At 35.3% G+C, this 19,713-nt stretch overlaps 1 protein-coding gene across 1 annotated transcript; it reads left to right on the plus strand.

Annotated features, from left to right (window-relative positions):
• The first annotated feature begins 4,969 nt into the window (after positions 1-4,969).
• Positions 4,970-13,200, plus strand: LOC126814442 (uncharacterized). The gene is made up of 4 exons (XM_050539569.2): positions 4,970-5,154; positions 7,488-8,289; positions 8,512-9,232; positions 9,776-13,200. The coding sequence occupies exons 2-4, from the start codon at positions 7,500-7,502 to the stop codon at positions 10,503-10,505; spliced, it is 2,241 nt and encodes a 746-aa protein (XP_050395526.1). The 5' UTR covers positions 4,970-5,154; positions 7,488-7,499; the 3' UTR covers positions 10,506-13,200.
• Positions 13,201-19,713: the final 6,513 nt, after the last annotated feature.

The raw sequence follows: 19,713 nt of genomic DNA on the forward strand, positions 1-19,713 counted from the left end.
AACATTTAATGGCAATTCCACTGCATAATTTGTCAACCATTCTAGTATTGCTGCAATTCACCCACTTCTATCAAATTAATTTCATCACAATCATCTTGCATATCATAAAAATCTTTGGATTTTAAAAATGTGAATCCAGAAAGCCCATGAATTAATAAAGTAATAAGCATTTTGTAAAACTTCAAAAATCAAAAAAACAAAACAAAACGGCCCTGTCTCAAGATAGTTATTTTAAAAATTATCCTATTATAAGTCAAGTCTTTCATTAAATAATTTTGTTATCATAAAATGTTTAATTCTTACATTAAACACCATAGGCTGATTAATTTATATGCAGTTAACATGATATGAATGGTTCGCTTCAAAAATCACATCTCTTGTTCAAGCATGTGTTTTATTTATTTTTAGAGTTATATAATATATGAATTAAGCCAGACCTGATACATAGTGGGGGTTTTATGTAAATATCAGCTGGTAACCGCCCCCCCCCCCCCAATACTGCACAAGACCCTACTGAAATAAACATGTAGTCTCAAAATAACCTAGTTTATGTTGAGTGGATGTTACATATACTTGGACAACTGTAGAGCAAGAAGAATCCGATCACTTAAAAGATATATTTGAAGGTTTTAAAGGTTTCATAATTAGTCGAAAGAGTGACAATGTCTCCCAAGCTGGGTTTTCTCGTGGGGGATGTTCTATTTATATTAAATCCAAACTATGCGATAGTGTCCAAATTATTGATAAAAAAAGATGGTGATACCATTTGGCTGAAACTGTGTAAAACCGACTTAAATCTGAAATCAGATATCTTTATTGCCGCGGTATATATCCCACCACAAAACTCCCCAATATGGAACAAAAGACAGTATGATCCTTTTGACGAATTGGAGAATGACATATTACGTTTCAAAAGCCAAGGTAAAATTATTTTAGGGGGTGATTTCAATTCCAGAACTCATGTTTTAAGTGATGTTTATTTTCCTGATTCTGATACTTGTAGCATAACTAAGCCATATCCACAGTTGCTTAATGACATACCTGATAATGAATTTTTAAAAGTTAGGAACAACCAAGACCCTAAAATCAATACCTGGGGTAGAGAGCTTATTCAGATTTGTAACAACACAGATATCTGTATTCTTAATAGCAGGTGTATTGGGGATATACTTGGTTCGTACACTTGCATAAACTACAATGGTCAGAGTACTGTGGACTACATTCTTACCAGCCTCTCTCTATTTGATGATGTCCAATTATTTAAGGTGTCTCCGTTAAACTACATGTCTGACCACTGCTTAATTGAGTGCAATATTGTTGGTACATGTACTCCATATCATAATACATGTAAGATCCCCCAGAGTCCTAAACCGTCCTTATCCCAACCTGACCCTATCTCTTATAAAACGGGTAGTACTACTAGAAATAAAATTAAAGTAAGGAAATTTATTTGGAAACCAGACTCGGATATTTCTTTTCTAAAAGAACTACAAAAACTCTCAACAAAAGCTAAGCTGAATAATTTTCTAATGACCCCTTATACGAGTAATCAAAATAGTATCCAAGAAGCGACTACAGACTTATCCAATATCTTAATAGATAATACTAGAGCCTGTGTTAGATTTGTGGTGGTCAAGTAAGGAAAAAGAAACATAAATGGTTTGATAAGGACTGTCAGAAGTTAAAAAGAGAAATGATAGAAGCCCAGCATAAATTTAATAATAATGTACATAATAGGCATTTCAGGGAAATTTATTTTAACAGAAAGAAATTATACAAAAATGTTACTAAATACAAAAAACGTCAAGAAAAAAATGTTATCCTCAAAAAACTCGCTGAACTTGAATCTAATAATCCAAGGGAATATTGGGATCTTGTGAACTCTCTTATTCAAAATAAGCAAACAGAAGATAGTAATATTAAACTGGATGACTGGCAAAATCATTTCACAAGTCTTTTTCAAAACAACTCCCCAACCACTAATGATGATAAAACGGAAACCTTAATTAAAACTTTGCTAGATTCTAATGCAGAAAATACATCCCTAAACAACCCAGTCTCTGCCGATGAAGTGAGAACAGCCTTTTCGAGCCTTAAAAGAAACAAATCTGGTGGGCCTGACCTCATACTAAATGAAATGCTACTCATGTCACAGGAAATCATGTTAGATCACTACTTGAAATTATTTAATCTAATTCTTTCAACGGGGATCTTGCCCCAATCTTGGAAAAATTCCTTTATTGTTCCCATTCATAAAAAAGGAGATAAGAATGACCCCAACAATTATAGAGGGATAGCTCTAGCTAGCTGTCTAAGCAAATGCTTTTTGTCAATCATAAATCAGAGACTTACAAACTTCCTTGAGGATAATAATGTCATAGATGATGCACAGTGCGGATTTCGTAAAAATCATAGAACTGTTGATATCGTCTTTATTTTAAAAACCTTGATTAATAAATGTAAGAAGGAAAAAACTGATTTGTTCTTATGCTTCGTCGATTTCTCTAAAGCCTTTGATTCAGTTTGGAGAAAGGGCTTGTTGCTAAAATTACTTCAGCATAATATCAATGGGAAAGTTTTCAGTCTAATTAGATCTCTGTATAACTATACTTCTTATACTGTGAAAACCTTAGATGGTCTGTCAAAAAATATAGAATCGTCCTTGGGTGTGAAACAAGGATGTGTCCTTAGCCCGACTTTATTCAATATATATCTAAACGACCTGCAAACTTGTTTAAATACATTTAATTTAAATTTTGACAGCCCAGATCTTGACTCGCATGAAATATCTCATATTCTTTTTGCAGATGATCTTGTTCTGTTATCAACATCATCTGTCGGTCTTCAAAATTGTCTTGTATGTCTCAACTCTTTTTGCACTGATTGGAAACTTAATATTAACTCTGCAAAAACGAAAGTGATGCTTTTTAATAACAATAAGATAAGTCTGAAAAACAAATCCCAATTGAAATTCTTTTTTAACAATCAACTGCTCCAAACTACTGATGAATATCTATATTTGGGAGTCTATATAACGAATAACGCATCCTTCAAAAGTGCGATAAATGAATTAAGTAAAAAGGCTAGGAGGTCATGGTTTGGTATCCGTCAGAAAGTGTGCACCGATGATCACCTGCCAACCGAAGTACTCATAAGACTGTATGAAGCAGTAGTGAAACAAATAGCTCTGTATGCCTGTGATGTATGGGGGTCGCAAATAGTACATAGCAGAAATGTGAATTTACACAAATGGAACTATGTGGAGCATAATAAAATCATAATAAAAATTTGCAAATCCATTTTACTCCAACCCAAAAAATCATCAAACATAGGATCATTGGCTGAACTAGGTATCTTCCCAATTCAAATTGATATTTACCAACGAATGTTGCTATTTTATAAAAGATTAAATACACCCGACATAAAACGTACAAATCCTTTACTATCCGCCGCATATGTGGAAGATGTAGAAATAGGCAAATCAAATCCCAAATTATCATGGTCAGCAGCAATATCCTCCCTCATGGACCAGTTCAACTTATCTCCCTTGCAACTTTCAAAATCTAACATTCAAACGGCCATAAGGTCCCAATTCAATACTATTTATAAAACCGAATATATTTCTGGCAATTCAAAACTTAGAACTTACGGCACTTTAAAACCTACTATAGACTATCCAGCTAATTATTTGCTTCATGTACACAATAAAAACTTCAAGTCTGCTATGACCGCACTACGATTGAGTTCCCATAAACTAGAAATAGAGAGGGGCCGGTACAAGAACGTCCCCCCTGATATGAGACTATGTGCACTCTGTTCCCTCTCTAAAGCAGAAACCGAATTTCACTTCTTAATTGAATGTCCACACTATCAATCTCTTAGGCTAAATATTCTTTCTGCTACATTCAGTAACAACAATTTGGCCATAACGTTTGAAAATCTATTTGACCCTCCCCCTTCAGTTTCTGTGAGTGTATGCCATTATATATATAAAGCATTTCAACGTAGAAATCAAGCCTCGACCTAATAAGGTATTACAAGGCAAAACTTCACATTTTAATTTTTTATCCTTTTGACATCTATACATTTTTGAAGTAATGTTTCTGATAGATATTTTCACTTTTAACATGAACCTATGTATTTTATGTTTAGTATTCTTATAAATATATATATGTATATTGCTATTTATTTTTTGTCATGTTACTTATGTCATGTATATGAATTGTATGCGGCCTGAAATGGGTGTTATGATACAATAAAATCTTATCTTATCTTATCTTATCTTATCTTATACCCCTCCAAGACACTGGAATGTGTCATTTCATTGTTCACTCGTTCAACAATGCCCCCATAGCAAACACAAACAGAATAAACCACAACAAAGCAACTTTTCAATCAAATTATTTTTAAATGATGCATGGAGTTGAGATGACCAAAAGCGTGGATGTAAATTTGCCAGGGCAGCTGCTTTTCGCATTGATGTGTTGGTTATTACACAAATTGTTTTGCTACTGGCTAAATTTTTAATAGATTTCTATGAAAAGTATCCAAGTAAGATTCATTAGCCTATACTGATATATTTATTGATTATACAGCGACCAGCCCTGTAAAAAAAACAATATACAAAATTTCATATATTATGTTCATAAAAAATAACTCTTATATACATGTACATATCATTTTCTTATTTTATATTTCAGACGATAATCGTGGGGTCCAGATAAAACCCCACATGCGTTCCGTATTAGTCGTCTTAAATAATACCCTTTTATCTAATCTGGAATTTCAAAGAATTGGCTCTTTAAAACATTGAGAATTAAAAATACTGTATTAATTATCCATGGATGGTTCGATATTATCTGATATAGGTCAATGCTACACAGCTGTACTCTGCCGGCTGGCATTTACATGCCGGGAAATATTGGCACCATGCTGTTCTCTGCTCATCAAATCTATATACCCCCGAACATAGAGCGCCATCACACATAGTGTGAATGCACACGTTCTTGTATGATCTTCAGAGAGAACCAAAGGAACTTGAAGCGTGCGTGTTCGGCTTTCATGGACATGTGAAGAAAAATGAGTGTTTCATAAATAAGTGAATATACGAATGATTTTTAGAAGTATAGGAGTTAATGAAAGATATCCATAAAGGTAATATAATGGCGTATATATTCGTAGAAGAGTTTTGAAGGTTGTTACTTTCAAGTAACATGGGTTCTCCTTCAAGTTTAACTTTTAAGCTTACGGTGCCTGAAAATGCAATAAGCAGAGAACACCAATATTACTGCCAAAAAGTTTATTCACATAATTGTTAATGACGTTTTTTTTCCAGTAAGATTTCTACATGAAAGTAGGTTAATTGCGTTTGGTTATGTAGGTTATATAGTAAGTATATAATATAATAAGATTGACACTAAACATGGTTTATGTATATACGAGGGTAAAAGTATCAGGTTACTTTCTCTGTTGATGTATAACACTCGTCTGCTTTGTCTGGCATAAATATAACAGTTTCTTCAGATACATTATTGACAAGGGAACTATACATGTGTATATTAACTCTGTTATCAGAATGATTACCTCTGCGAATGTATAATTATATTTTAGTTCCTCGAGATATATATTTAAGAGCCAAACTTCACTGATTTAGGTACAAAGTGATGAATTTGGGTTGTGTCTTCAGATACATTATTGACAAGGGAACTATACATATTTGCATTAACTCCGTTATCCGAATAATAACCTCTGCGAATATATTATTTTTTAATTATCTCGATTTAATTTAGGCCAAAATCAAGTGATTGATTGGTTTGGTCTAGGAGCTTGGACCAAGGCACCGAATTGAATTAACTCGACACTTTTACTTTTTACCCAAATTAAAGAGATCCAGTGATTTTTTCCCAAACTTTAAGCCTAACTAATATTAATTGTATGGCATATTCGCTTTTTCCTCCCTTTATTTTTAGCTGATAATGAATTCATTATAATTATGTACTTGATCTGTTACCAAATAAACTAAAACAAAAGATATCCCTCCTTACATCTTCGGCGAAATGTTAATTTGCATTAAGTGTTAATGTTAAAAGCACTGAAAACATGTTATGTTGATAGCAGCATATGTTAAAATACGTTTATCTCACACACTCTGATAAGATTTGTATAGTTTCAATATTCCATTAAGATAAAATGTTTATTTAGAAAGTTAAATAAGAAAGTCAATTTTGACACGGCGCGTAAATTACGTTTTTGTCTTAAAACTTACTTTTTTATCTTAAAAATAAATAAATAAGAGATGCAGAAAAGGAACGAATGAATTAATTAATTAATCAGCGAATGAATGAATGAATGACAGATGTTGTAAGTTGATATGATTACCAGCTGATATTTACATAGAACCCCCACTATGTATCAGGTCTGGCTTAATTCATATATTATATAACTCTAAAAATAAATAAAACACATGCTTGAACAAAAGAGAAGATGAGATTTTTTAAGCGAACCATTCATATCATGTTAACTGCATATACATTAATCAGCCTATCGTGTTTAATGTAAGAATTAAACACTTTATGACAACAAAATTATTTAATGAAAGACTTGACTTATAATAGGATAATTTTTAAAATAACTATCTTGAGACAGGGCCGTTTTGTTTTGTTTTTTGGATTTTTGAAGTTTTATAAAATGCTTATTACTTTATTAATTCATGGGCTTTCTGGATTCACATTTTTAAAATCCAAATATTTTTATGATATGCAAGATGATTGTGATGAAATTAATTTGATAGAAGCGGGTGAATTGCAGCAATACTAGAATGGTTGACAAATTATATGTTCCAGCAAACTGTTGTTGGTGTTTTGTGTGCCCCGGATAAACGACCAAATCAATGTAAGGGGGCGGGGGGATAATAATATAAGCAGGCATTGTCCCTTTGGCAGATCCATAGTTTAGGGAATTACATGTAGCAAGATGGGTGGATTTTAGTTTGACGGACCGACTCGTTATAACCCAGCCTTATGCCAAATCGGGATACGCAACAGTAAGAAACTCTTCAATTTCAACCTACATCAACCAAAAACTTAGTTCCGAAAAAGGTCAGTGTTGAATTTCAGGGTGCGGAAACGTTTTTATGTGCCTGTATTATCGTCAATGATTCGGGTAGTCATAAGGGAGAATCCAATTGAAATTCACTCTTTGAATTATTGCCTCTGTCACAAAAACCTTGTAATCACTATACGGGTTTTTTAAGATTTTGTTTTAGCTACAAGGAGAAATTTTACTAAATTCAAACTCACACCTTTTTTTATTTGAGGATTGTTATCACTGGCATAGTAACAGTTTAAATATTCCGCGAGTCATGATTGTTTTGACAGTTCGGCTATAGTCTAATGGAAATTAAAAGTTGTGCCCACACACACTTTTGTAGGAACAATATGAAGGCAAAGTTTTAGTTCCAAGCGTTCTTACTATTTTCTTCTTTGTAGATTTGAAAAACGATGGGAGACCAAGTACAGGATGCACTTCTCTCTGGGACCGAGTTGAAAGAGTTGGAGGGTGAAGCTGAAGATCATTTCAATAATAAAGAGTTTGAGAAAGCTGTCCAGAAATATGGTAGTATTTTAGCTGGAAGGGGCTCAGAAAATGTCACTACACTGCTAAAAAGAGCAGAATGCTACATGAATCTTAAACTGTATCAAAATGCGCATTCCGATGCAAAGCATGCGTTGAGTATGGAACCAAAAAACCTTGACGTCATAATAATGTGCGGCCAAGCTTGCATTGAGCTTCTCCTTTTTGAAGAAGCTTTAAATTACTTTCAAGATGGCTTAAAAATAGACGCTAAAAACAAGACCATAACTACAAGCTTGAAAACACTTCACCAGAAAATTGTAAAAGATTTTACTATCAAGGGCAGGGTAGAAGAACAAACCTACAACGCTCTCAAATTCTGTTCTCAAGATCCTTACCCCGGCGATAGTGATATACTGAATCAGGAGTACGAAATATTGTCCAGTAAATATCACATACCCGGAGAGGAAAAAATCTTGGCTTACAACCAGCAAGAAGCGGCATGGCATGCTACACAGGCATTTCGTATACGAGGAAAGAGTTTGTCACAAGCTATCGCAGAATGTTCCATAGCTGTCAGTAAAGACCCCACCAACATTGTATATCGACAGCTTAGAGGAGATATGTGGTTAGAAAAAGACGAACCGTTGAAAGCTCTTTCTGACTTCTGGGTGATACCGAAAGGTCAAAGAGGTTATGATGTGTGGAAAGTTGGAGGTATGTCAAAGCAAAGTCGTCTCTTACCATGCATGTTTTTTACCGTGATATAATATAATGATACTAATCTAGACAAATTGCCCAAGAATTGAAATGAGCAGTGTAATTCCATCATTTTACTATCTTTTGCTTATGAAAAGTCCAATTTTCTTTAAAAAAAAAAAAAAAATAATCAATCATTGTTTGATTGGAAATTGAACTAACCTAATTTCTTTATTTTAGGTACTATACTGCGAACCATTGACTTGCCTATCTCTGCTGAATTCTGGTTCCGCAAAGCAACAAAATTAAGTCCACCAAACGACGAAGAAGCTGCCACCCTGTTTCAACAAGTACGAGTTGAACGTTTGTACGGTCCACTGACAACCGACTTCCCAGTAAAAGTTGAGTTTCGACAGTTTGGACGAGGGTTGTATGCTAAAGAAGATATCAAAGAAGGAGATCTGGCGTTCGTGGATAGTCCTGTTGTTAAAGCTCAGGTCATTCGTTCAAATCATGAAATCACAGCATGCAACCATTGTGCTAGATCTCTTTTAACGGCAGCTGAATATTTTGGGGATATGTTAAAGGACATGAAATCTGATGAACGAGAGTTAGTTGATCGCTATTGGCCGAACGTAACTCCCATATACTGTGAGGACTGTAAGAAAGTGAAGTATTGTAGTGATGATTGTCGATTGGAAGCTTATGACTTGTATCATCAAATTATCTGTCCTAAAAAGAACCCAGCCTCAATCGAAATATACGATCTCATAGATAACGATGGTTGGGGTTGCAGAGCAGATGGAAGTCGAGGAGAAATCTGGGCTGGCCATTACAGTATATTGATTCTATCAAACATCTGGGCCAGCATCATCGTAGAGGCCAAGCGTCTGATGTTCAAAGATGGACTTTCCACACCCACCACTGAACACTGGGCACGGGCTAAAGCCCCGTATAGAAGGTAGGGCGTTTTGAGTTTGTTTTGGGTGTGGGATTTGTGGTGTCTCGTGAAAGTTTGTTCTGAATTTTATATGCATATTTATTATATGTGATGATTTATTGATAGCACACACTTGATGTTGTCATCAAATTTTTTTAAACGTATGACTATATTTCTTGTCTTTTTATTGAGTGGTGATTTGGGGCGTATTGATTCTGAAGCAAAAGTAGGCTCTGTGTCGAGTAATGTAAAAGTAATCAATTCCATAAGGGTTTCAGATTTGAAAATACCGCTAATGGAACTGGTTACGTGGGTGTGGTGAAAATGTGTGTTATTTCTGTCTGAAAACATGGGTTCGCTCGCATGCCCTTTCATGCTTCGGGTGTTATTATTGTCTTAAAATCTATGTATTTCAACCAATATTGACTTTAAACCCGGAGAAGACAAAATATATAGCCATCTATTCAGGCAGTATGTTCTACACTTGCAACTCACCACAAAATCTCCGTGAGAATGGGGTTCGTTAAAAAACAAAAGTTACAAATGCACTTGATGTCATTTCAGGTTTATAGCCTATGGGACTACTTCTGTCACAAAGCGCATGCCGGATATGCTTCCGGTTTTCCAAAGAGTGTTTAAGCAATGTGGCGATGGCGTCAGCTTTGATGTCACAGCGGAAGAATTTAATGGCCGCTACTACCAAGCCACCTGCAACTTACAGGAATTTTCAGCACGCACTACTCCATATCATATTTTCATGACAAACCTTTCCATGGATGAAAGCATGAGGGGTTTAAAGATGGTTAAATATTTGGAAAAAGCTTCACCGTACGCAAGTTTTTGTGGGATGTTTCCCTTGCATGCTTGCCTCAATCATTCATGCTGTAATAATGTCGAAATCAGAGACGGCGATTGCGGCGACAGACCGGGCGTTCATGTTGTAGCCAAAAAGTTCATCAAAGCTGGAGAAGAACTCTTCACAACTTACATAGACTCTAAGCTGAGACGTAACCTCAGACGCGCGTGGCTTTATAAGTCATTCAATTTCTGGTGCTTGTGTCCACGATGTAAATTTGAAGGTGATGACAGCAACGTGTGTACAAACTGTAATGTTGAAGCTGAAGAAGACAAACAGTTTCCTGGGTGTAGTAAATGTAAAAGGGCTTGGTACTGTTCTGTTAAATGCCAGAAAGATTCCTGGAAGCGTGGTCATAAAGCTATTTGCAACTATGGGCATTCGGACGTTGCAGGAAGTATCTTGCCAGTACCATGGGTAGACAACAAATACATTTAAATCTTTACCGTTTATATTGAAAAACTTTATTTTATAGAAGAACAATCACAGGGGTTGGCCGTGTTATTTTTTTTTAATGTGTGTATATTTTAATGTGCATCTAGGAAGTAGACTTCCAAGCTTATCATGTGTTGAGGGGTCTTTCCCAAGAGGCCTTTTAAGAAAGGTAGATTTTATCATAAAAGGTCAAATATATGCGTCACCAGAAACGTCTCAACTCTGCTCCAAAATACTTTTCATATACCGAAAAACATCGTCGGACTACAAACTATTTCCTTATTTCTAATTTTTTAAGCCCATATAGTTTTGATACCGACCTTCATGCTGCAGTATCGAATCTGCGACAGTTCTTTGATTTGCTTTAATAAAGTAAAGTATTTATGGCAATTACTTACAATTATTCTTAACAAGCAGGATTTATGTACTCGTGGTTGAAATTTGAATTCCTTCACCTATTTCTTGGTTTAAATGGCCCCGTATGGTGATTAAATTGTTATTTAAAGCTCGGCGGAAAACGACGAATATTATATCATATGGTATCTGATTATTAACATTATCAACAGAGGGTAGGTATCAGGATGTGAGAGCAGCATTTGAAGGTTTTCCCAGAATGATATTCCCTCTTAATGTTGAGTTTTCTACACTTTATCCCTAGACTACCTCCCAGTGTAATTTTGCTCATATAGTCTATTTATACAGTTTTACCACTTCTTATTTATATAGAAACATACATGTATTTATTATCGTTGTTAATATTTAATATTTTACCAGAAATTTTAAAACATAACATTGTGTTTGGTATAGTCAGAACGATTTAATTATTATGGTACGATTGTTATTTCTCTTTGATACGAAATGTAAAAAAACAAGGTTTGTTCTTTTCATGTGTGTGGATTTTGTCCAGAATCGTTAAAAGGCTAGAGAATGGTACACAAGGCGCATGGATAATGTACGTGTGTACGATTACACATGTCAAAGCGCAATATAAAGCTTGTGAAAGGTTAATATTAACGATTCTCTGTGACAATTTCCGTTTTATAGCTCAATATAATAGAATACATAGGTTATGTGATACCCGTCATACCTGCCTCACAATTCTAGTTTGTATACCTTTTTCAAAAAAACAACACAGCGAATATCCATAATCATCTTGTTTTATTGATCTTGTTGTTTTTAAATATTACATAGATCTAGAGTTATTTTTAAATGATTATTTAATAATATAATTCTAAATTTATTGTATTGTGTTTATGAAAACTGTATATAGGCCTTGGTTAATGAGGTAGATTTTATCGATCGCGTGGATTATGAGTTGTTTTATGATTTTATATGTTCAGAGTGAAATGTAGTTGTATATTTTACAAAATAAACAACCGAAACCATGACACTTTTGAAAGTAAAGTAGTAAGCCATATAATATACACATAACAGTAGGCATAATACTAATAAGTAAATTGGAGAAAATATAGAATTAAATAACAAAATATCAAATATAATTATAGCAAGTGAAAGGTTATGAATTTCTGAAATGAAATGGGGTTTAACGTCTTACTTTTCTACTACCAACTGTAAGGTTTATGCAATGAAAAAAAACCAGTTAGTGAAAAGAACCGAAGCGACGGTTAACCCAGTTGTTAAAAGATATGTGTCGTCAGTATAGGGGTATTGATATGGTATCTCCGAGTCCCATCCATAATGAACCGAGACAAACCGGGAATCGTTACAAAGACCGGGCGATAAATCTGTTAACGATGCATTATGTAAGATTAGATTTAGATAAAGAGTTGACAGTTCTCGCTATAATAGTTTAAAAATAGATAATGAAAAGGGAATATATTGAAAGTTTGAGTCAAATTACTTTATTCTGAGCGAAGTTATGAATGATTGCTACCATTGTTACGATAATAAACAAAATGTCAATAATCCATTTTCAAATTAAATTATTAAATGGCGATCTTGTTTCAATCCATTTTATATCACCACCATCCGATGGTCTCGAGAGTTGATTATGGGCTTGTCATATTAATAAATGTCTAATTAATCATTTAGATAACAGTTGAGGCCAAAAGAAAGATCTACAACTCTTACATACTGGATCTTTAAAGAGTGTATGTTTATATTTCCTGTAGTTCACCTTTATATATGAGCAGAGATTTGAAAATTACCCTGTTCGCTAGGTGTGTTGATTTAATTTCCCTCCTCCTTTAGTCTACCTCGTTTTACATTCCCCACTTTTGTGTTTTAGTACAATTTATTTAATAATTTATTACAGATCCTGTTTCCTTCATACTAATTTTGGATCATAGTATGATTCATTTTTGATGTGATCTAATAGTTTAATATACCGTATACTTACAGTAAATGTCATATGATGGCAATGTTTTATTTACATTTATGACCATACATTATCATCTATGGTTATATATTTCTATATATTAAATTATTATAAGCCTCGATCCAAAAATCTATATCACTTTATTTCCAAGTTAAAGTATAAGTCATACTAATTTATTATGTAATATGTAGTAATTGATTACCATAATTAATTTGTAGTAATTTATTATTAGCATTCCAGAAATCCTGCCTGTGTATGTGTGAGTGTGTTGTGAAACCAATATAGATACAGCATGGTATTAACTGTTGATTTATAAACACAAATTTCATATTATCCTAAATAAATCCGTTGTAGAATCTATGTGAATATGTTCTTTTATATTGTATTGTTAATCTGATTGCGCTGGCGTTGTGTTGGATGGGGGTGAGGGGGTACAACTAGTGGTCTAAAGCGCTGCTCATCGGAACTTCAGTCTGTCACCACAGCAGCCATTAGTTTAATCCCGCTAATGCAGGAATTTACGTTTATTATACCCCCATCCCTTTCTATTCGTCCACGCTGTCTCTTAAAGTAAAACTCCCCTGTCTTAAATGTAATTTACAGTGCGCATTAAAAGACTATCACTATTATGACCAGTATTACACTGTTACTTTACACCATGTTTCTAACTTTACATCTATCGTAATACACAGACTACCTCCTCCATTTGCAGTAATAAACTGTTACTTTACAGTAATACAATTTATACCTTATCTGTTACATCTACACTAATACAATGTCACCTCCACTGTGGCTTTACGGTAATTAAATTTATAGCCTGTCCTTTCCATCAACAGTAATACACTGTCACATATACTATACCTTCTACTTTACTACAGTAATAAACGGTGTCTTTACAGTAATAAAATTGTTCGTACCTCTGCAGTATTACAGTGTCACAGTCTGTCCTATATTTTAATCCAAAAAAGCCTCAAAGCTTGCAGATCCAATATTATACGCCCACATTTTCATGTGGACGTATATTGTCGTCGCCCCCGTCCGTCCGTCTGTCTGGACGAAACTTGAAATATAGGTCTATCTTCCAAAGATCTCGGTTCCTTTAGATATTGACATGTATCGGACCATAACTTCATGGATTTTGGCCCCTGATTGTACGAAAAATCACGCTTTAAGCCTGTGGACACTCTAGAGGTCACAATTTGATCGGATTTTGATGAAACTTGAAATGCATGTTTATAACCAAAAGATCTTGGTTCCTTTCGATATTCGCGCATATCGGATCGTAAATTCCTGAAGGATGGCCCCTGATTGTACGAAAAATCGCGTTTTTAGCTTTAGAGGTCACAATATTTATCCGATTTAAAAAACAGTTTAAGATGGGTGCAATTACACCCGAATGATGGTTGAGTTCGAATTTCGTGAAAGTCGGACCAAAACTGCCAGACAAAATGGCCACCCCTTGTACCCAAATTAGTGTAAAATATGGTGTGGACACTCTATAGCGGTCACAATTAATTTTCATCCAATTTTGATGAAACTTAGAATGCATGGTTATATCCCAAAGACCTGGTTGTTTTCGATATTCGCGCATATCGGACCATAACTTCCTGAATTATGACCCCTGATTGTACGACAAAAAAAGCGTTTTTAGCTTGTGCAATGGACCCTATAGAGGTCACAATTTTTATCCTATTTAAAAACTGTGTGAATATATCCCCGTTTCGGACTGAAACTGACGGACAAAATGGCCGCTCCTCGTTCGCAAATATTGTCAAAATATTGTGTACATCAGGGTTAATCTAGAAGTCACAATTATTATTCGATTTAAAAAAAAACGTTTTATTACATCACCGTTTCGTGAAAATCGGACCAAAACTGTTGGACAAAAAGGCCGCCCCTCGTACGCAAATAGTGTAAACATCTGGTATATCAAGATTGTGGACCTCCTCTAGGTCACAATTTTGATCCGATTTTGATGAAACTTGAAATGCATGTTTATAACCCAAAGATCGTGGTTCCTTTCGATATTCGCGCATATCGATCGTAACTTCCTGAATTATGGCCCTTGATTGTACGAAAATTCGCGTTTTGAGCTTGTGGTCCGTATAGAGGTCACAATTTTTATCCGATTTAAAAAAAAAACGTGTGAATATGTCACAGTTATACACTAATGATGGTTGAGCTTGAATTTCGTGAAAATCAGAAACAAAAAACACAATGGCCGCCTTTTGTACGCAAATATCAAGGTTGTGGGCCCTCTAGAGGTCACAGTTTTTATCTGTTTTGGATGAAACTTTAAATATATGTTTTTACCATAAAGATCTTGGTTCCTTTTGATAATCACACATATCCTAACGAAACTTCCTTGATTATGGCCCCTGATTGGTCGAAAAATCGCATTTTTAGCTTGTGGATTCTCTAGGGGTCACAATTTTTTTTCTGATTTTAAAAACCGTTTAGATATATCACCATTCCACCATAATGAAGGTTGAATTGGAATTTCGGGAAAATCGAAATGAAACTGATCGACAAAATGGCCGTTCTTTGTACGCAAATTGTGTATAAATATGTTATGGACCCTCTAGAGGTCACAATTTTTATCCGATTTTGATAAAACTTAAAACATATCTTTATATTCCAAAAATTTCTGTCCCTTTTGATATTTGCGTATTTCGACCATAACTATCTGGATTATGACCCCTGATTGTTAAAAAAATCGTTTTTGTTTTTAGCTTGTTCTCTATCCATCTCTTGCAAAATGTGGGCGTATCCTGCCTGGCAGCCGCTGATTTTATATACTAAGGTCTGAAAAATCACGAAAATTCAAAAAGGAGTCGCATCCCTCCATTGGTTTGTTGGGGGGGGGGGGGGATTTTAGTCAGATTGCAGCCAAATCTGTGCATGGTGCAAACCTTCTGCCAACGTAGATATTTATCAAATATAAAATGGGTCATTTTTGACAAACAGGAAGTGTTGTACGGATGGGACAAAAAATAATTTCAGATTGCCCATATCTCGGTTATTTCTCAACGGATCTTCGCCGGGTTTTCGTTTTTGGATTCTTTGGACGAATCCCATACGGGCTCTTACTGACAATTTTTCGAAATTCGGAAGTTCGCTTTCTGATTTTTCCAGAACATGAACAGTTCTCTCCATTTAAAAAAAAAAGATTAAAAATGACATATGGTGGTGTTAGCCCCAGATATTATCTTTCATTTCCAGAGACCTTGTTTCATAACATTTCAAATCGTTTGACCGCCATATTGAATTTTACAAACAAAACCTTCAAATCGACATTCAGCCGCCATTTTGATTACGATTTTCGAAAACTTTTTTTTGTTTTGAACCTACTCCAAATAAAAACAATTCTTTGGGAGCCGATTTTTGTATTTCGATTTTGTTTACTTCCGGTCTCACTTTGAAATTTTTGTCGACTTTTGACCTACTATCGGGTGACCTCGACCTTTTTATGAGGACCTTGATGTCTAATAACAACTAATATGAAAAAGTTCGGTTTTGAAGTATAACTTCTGGTTTTTGTAAGAGTTCAAAATGATAGTTTTTTCCACTTAAATAGGTTTGGGTGTTACTATACTCAATATTTCATGGTGTAACTTGATTGTTGACCTGACAAGGCGTGACCTGACACGACGTACCGAAACACATCAGTACTGCTTTTCGCAGTTCTAGTTATGTTTTTGTTTGCAAAGTAGACATGATACACGGATCCATTGCAGTCAGTTGCTGGGCTGTAATGGTCATGGTAAATACTGAGGACGTAATCTAGCTATTTAATTCAAACGGTGATATCAAAAACAAATTGTAAGGACTTTTAATGCACTGTGAAGAAATTCCTTAACTGCCTTGTTAGATTACGTCGCATAACAAGCTAACTGGTTTCCATTGAGCGTTGGGTCGATGCGTAGTATAGAAATACGAGGGCTGGCTGAAAAGTTATAAGTCTGAAAAGGGTATAGATCAACTGGGCTAAAAAAACTTTTGCCACCAATAAGTATAAATATTGAATGAATCATAGACATAAGAACTGCAACTGTAGTGTTATTATTGTCTTCATACCAGACCATCTTGTGAACCTAGGCTACCCATTGAAATCACCAGAAATGGACAAAGTTGGCTATAGGACAGTCATCAAATACCTGCAACATGCCGATTTGGTCTCCACTTTAGGAGATGGTGCCCCTTCCCTTTCCACGGTAAAGAAGTGGGCTGTCGAATTTAAGCGTTGCAGAGAGAATCTTAACGATGACCCGCGTCCTGGAAGGCCATCAACAGCAACCATTCAATAAGGCATTACCCGGGTGCATGACATGGTGATGGCTGATCGACGATTGACCACTCAAATTGCCAGTGTTGTGGGCATCTCCTCCCATCAGAGGGTTGAGTACATTATCGCCAACGAGTTTGGAATGACAAAATGTTTATGCAAGATGGGTGCCAAAGCTCTTGACTGAGGATCAGAAATGTGTCAGATTCCAGACGTCCCTTGACAATCTGCGCCGTTTTGAAGCAGATCCTGATAATGTTTTTACCAGATTTGTAACCATGGATGAGACCCGTTTCCAAAAATGAAAAAGGAACTAGCCGGTCGTCCTTTTCCCAGTAGTAGCTGTGAACAATTTTTTTTAGGGTGGCTGAAGAAAATTTCTTCCTGGCCTGCATCGAAAAGTGTGTACACCTCGAAGTGGACTATGTAGAAAAATAAATAGAAACCATTGACTTTGTACAGGTCTTTCATAGAGAGGCTTAGAACTTTTCAGCCAGCCCTTGTATGAACATTGAACATGATACAATTCTCCTGTGGTTTAATGGCTTTTATTCAATAGTGTGCTTTTAAAACTTTTCCGATTTTCTTTCTTTTTTTATTCTTATGTGTTTATTTCTGCTATTTCTGCAATTCATATCGTATTATGTTTGTTGGTGTGTGTTTTTATTTTCATATATCTATATATAATAATTGCTAAAAATCAAAGTTCAGCTTAATTCATTGTATTAATCACTAACTATTTAGTTCCCAGTTTATTAAAGTGACAGCCTTTTGAATATAAATGGAATTCAATTATTTTGTTTATCGTTTGATTGCATTTACCCATAACCGTACCGAAACCCTTGACAACGTTAGGGCAGTGCTAAACTATTTCGGTCTGTATATTCAAATTCAAGATCTGGAACATATGCGGTTGAACAGGGTGGGGTGTAGACGTCCTGTCGATTCTACTAGGGGACTTTATTTACGTCAGCTGCGATGCCCCAGTTAAAGAAAACTACTCATACTTTTCAACGAATATCACACAAGTTATTGATACTCTCCTAGACTTGTTACAAACATATGGTCAAAGGTGGCGCCTCAAGATTTTAAGGTCAGGGGCAATATCAACGTATATAATTCAAATGTATCCTTATAGCTAGCCAACCAATCATTATAGCAAGAAATATGACCTGTAGAGCACAAACACCCGGTCTAGAAAACTCGTTTCAAAATAATCACACGTGGCCAGTTTGCCACATTATATAACAAGCGATGGCGTGTCTTTCGTGGTGATATGCGAAACACAAACTGTTTCTAGCGAGAGTAGTTTCCTTAAAGTATGACATCTCTTCTTGGCATAAAAATAATGTCACAGTAGTAGTATCGGGTGTGGAACTATATTAGATCTGAATTTGTAACAGAGACATGATACAGCTTAATGTAAAAAAAATATCTACGAGCACAATCCGTCCGCGTAGATTTCCCAGTCTTTGGTTGGTTTTAAAGGTCTAAATAAAGAATTAAAGCCTTGATTCCTGCTCTGCCAGAACAATGACAAAACAACGTTTAATATGTAGTCTATGTTTAGCTTAACAATACGCAGTAGTAGTGATCAGACACAATGATGTTATGCTCCACCCTGTTGAAACGTATAGAAGGTGGTCTAGAGTATATGTAGACCAGCCAATTTATGGGGGTCAAAAGGGTGTTTTGATGGCTTATGGTAGAGTTGGGTGTACTCAATGTCATCCTAAAAGTTTACCAAAATGGGAGTACGGGAAAGTCTCGAATTTTGAGGGTAAACGCCAGTTTGTTTAATATATCAATCGATTTATGAAAAGGGGGAGGCAATCGCCCAAACAATTGCCAGAAAAGTTTTTTGGGTCGTTTCGGTGGTTTCTGGTAAAGTTAGGTGTACTGTATGACAACCCAAAAGTTGACTAAAATGAGAGTACCGGAAAGTCCTAAATTTTGAGGGTAAATGCTAATATAAGTTTTTAAAGTCATTTTCCTTTTAAAACGTAAAACGTCAGACAAGCATAAAGTCGTCAATTTTTTAAGACAAACAGTGAAACTGACACCTTTCCTTGGGTTGACTTTCCCATGAAATTTTTTTCATAGATATCCGATGCTCCCTTGCGCCATTTTCGGGGGTACCCCTACACCGAGAACCCACCTTATATGTTTCGTCATAAAATTGCAAATTTGGTCATTCTTTCATTTGTAGATATACCCCGCGGTGTTAACTGGTCCCTTGCACCATTTTCAGGTGTATCCCTAACCCACAACCCGCGACCGAAAACCCACATTTACAAATAGGCATAACTTTGCACTTCTACGCCATAATATATCAAATTTGGTATCTGAACTAATGTTTTGGGGGTCTATATTCTATTATACCATTTTCTGGGTACTTCATCACATACTGGCATATTTGGTATGTACATCTTTTGGGAGATACCCCTACCCCCATAACCTGCTGTCGTGGAAGATGAGTGAAGCATAAGCAAATAGATGTGAAAGGAATCATTTTTCAATTTGAAACGTGGTGTCATCTTAATGATTTCTAAGTTGTGATGGCACACCCAGGATACATGCATTGGCAA

This window comes from Patella vulgata, chromosome 3, assembly GCF_932274485.2.
Source record: "Patella vulgata chromosome 3, xgPatVulg1.2, whole genome shotgun sequence".
NCBI lineage: Eukaryota > Metazoa > Mollusca > Gastropoda > Patellidae > Patella > Patella vulgata.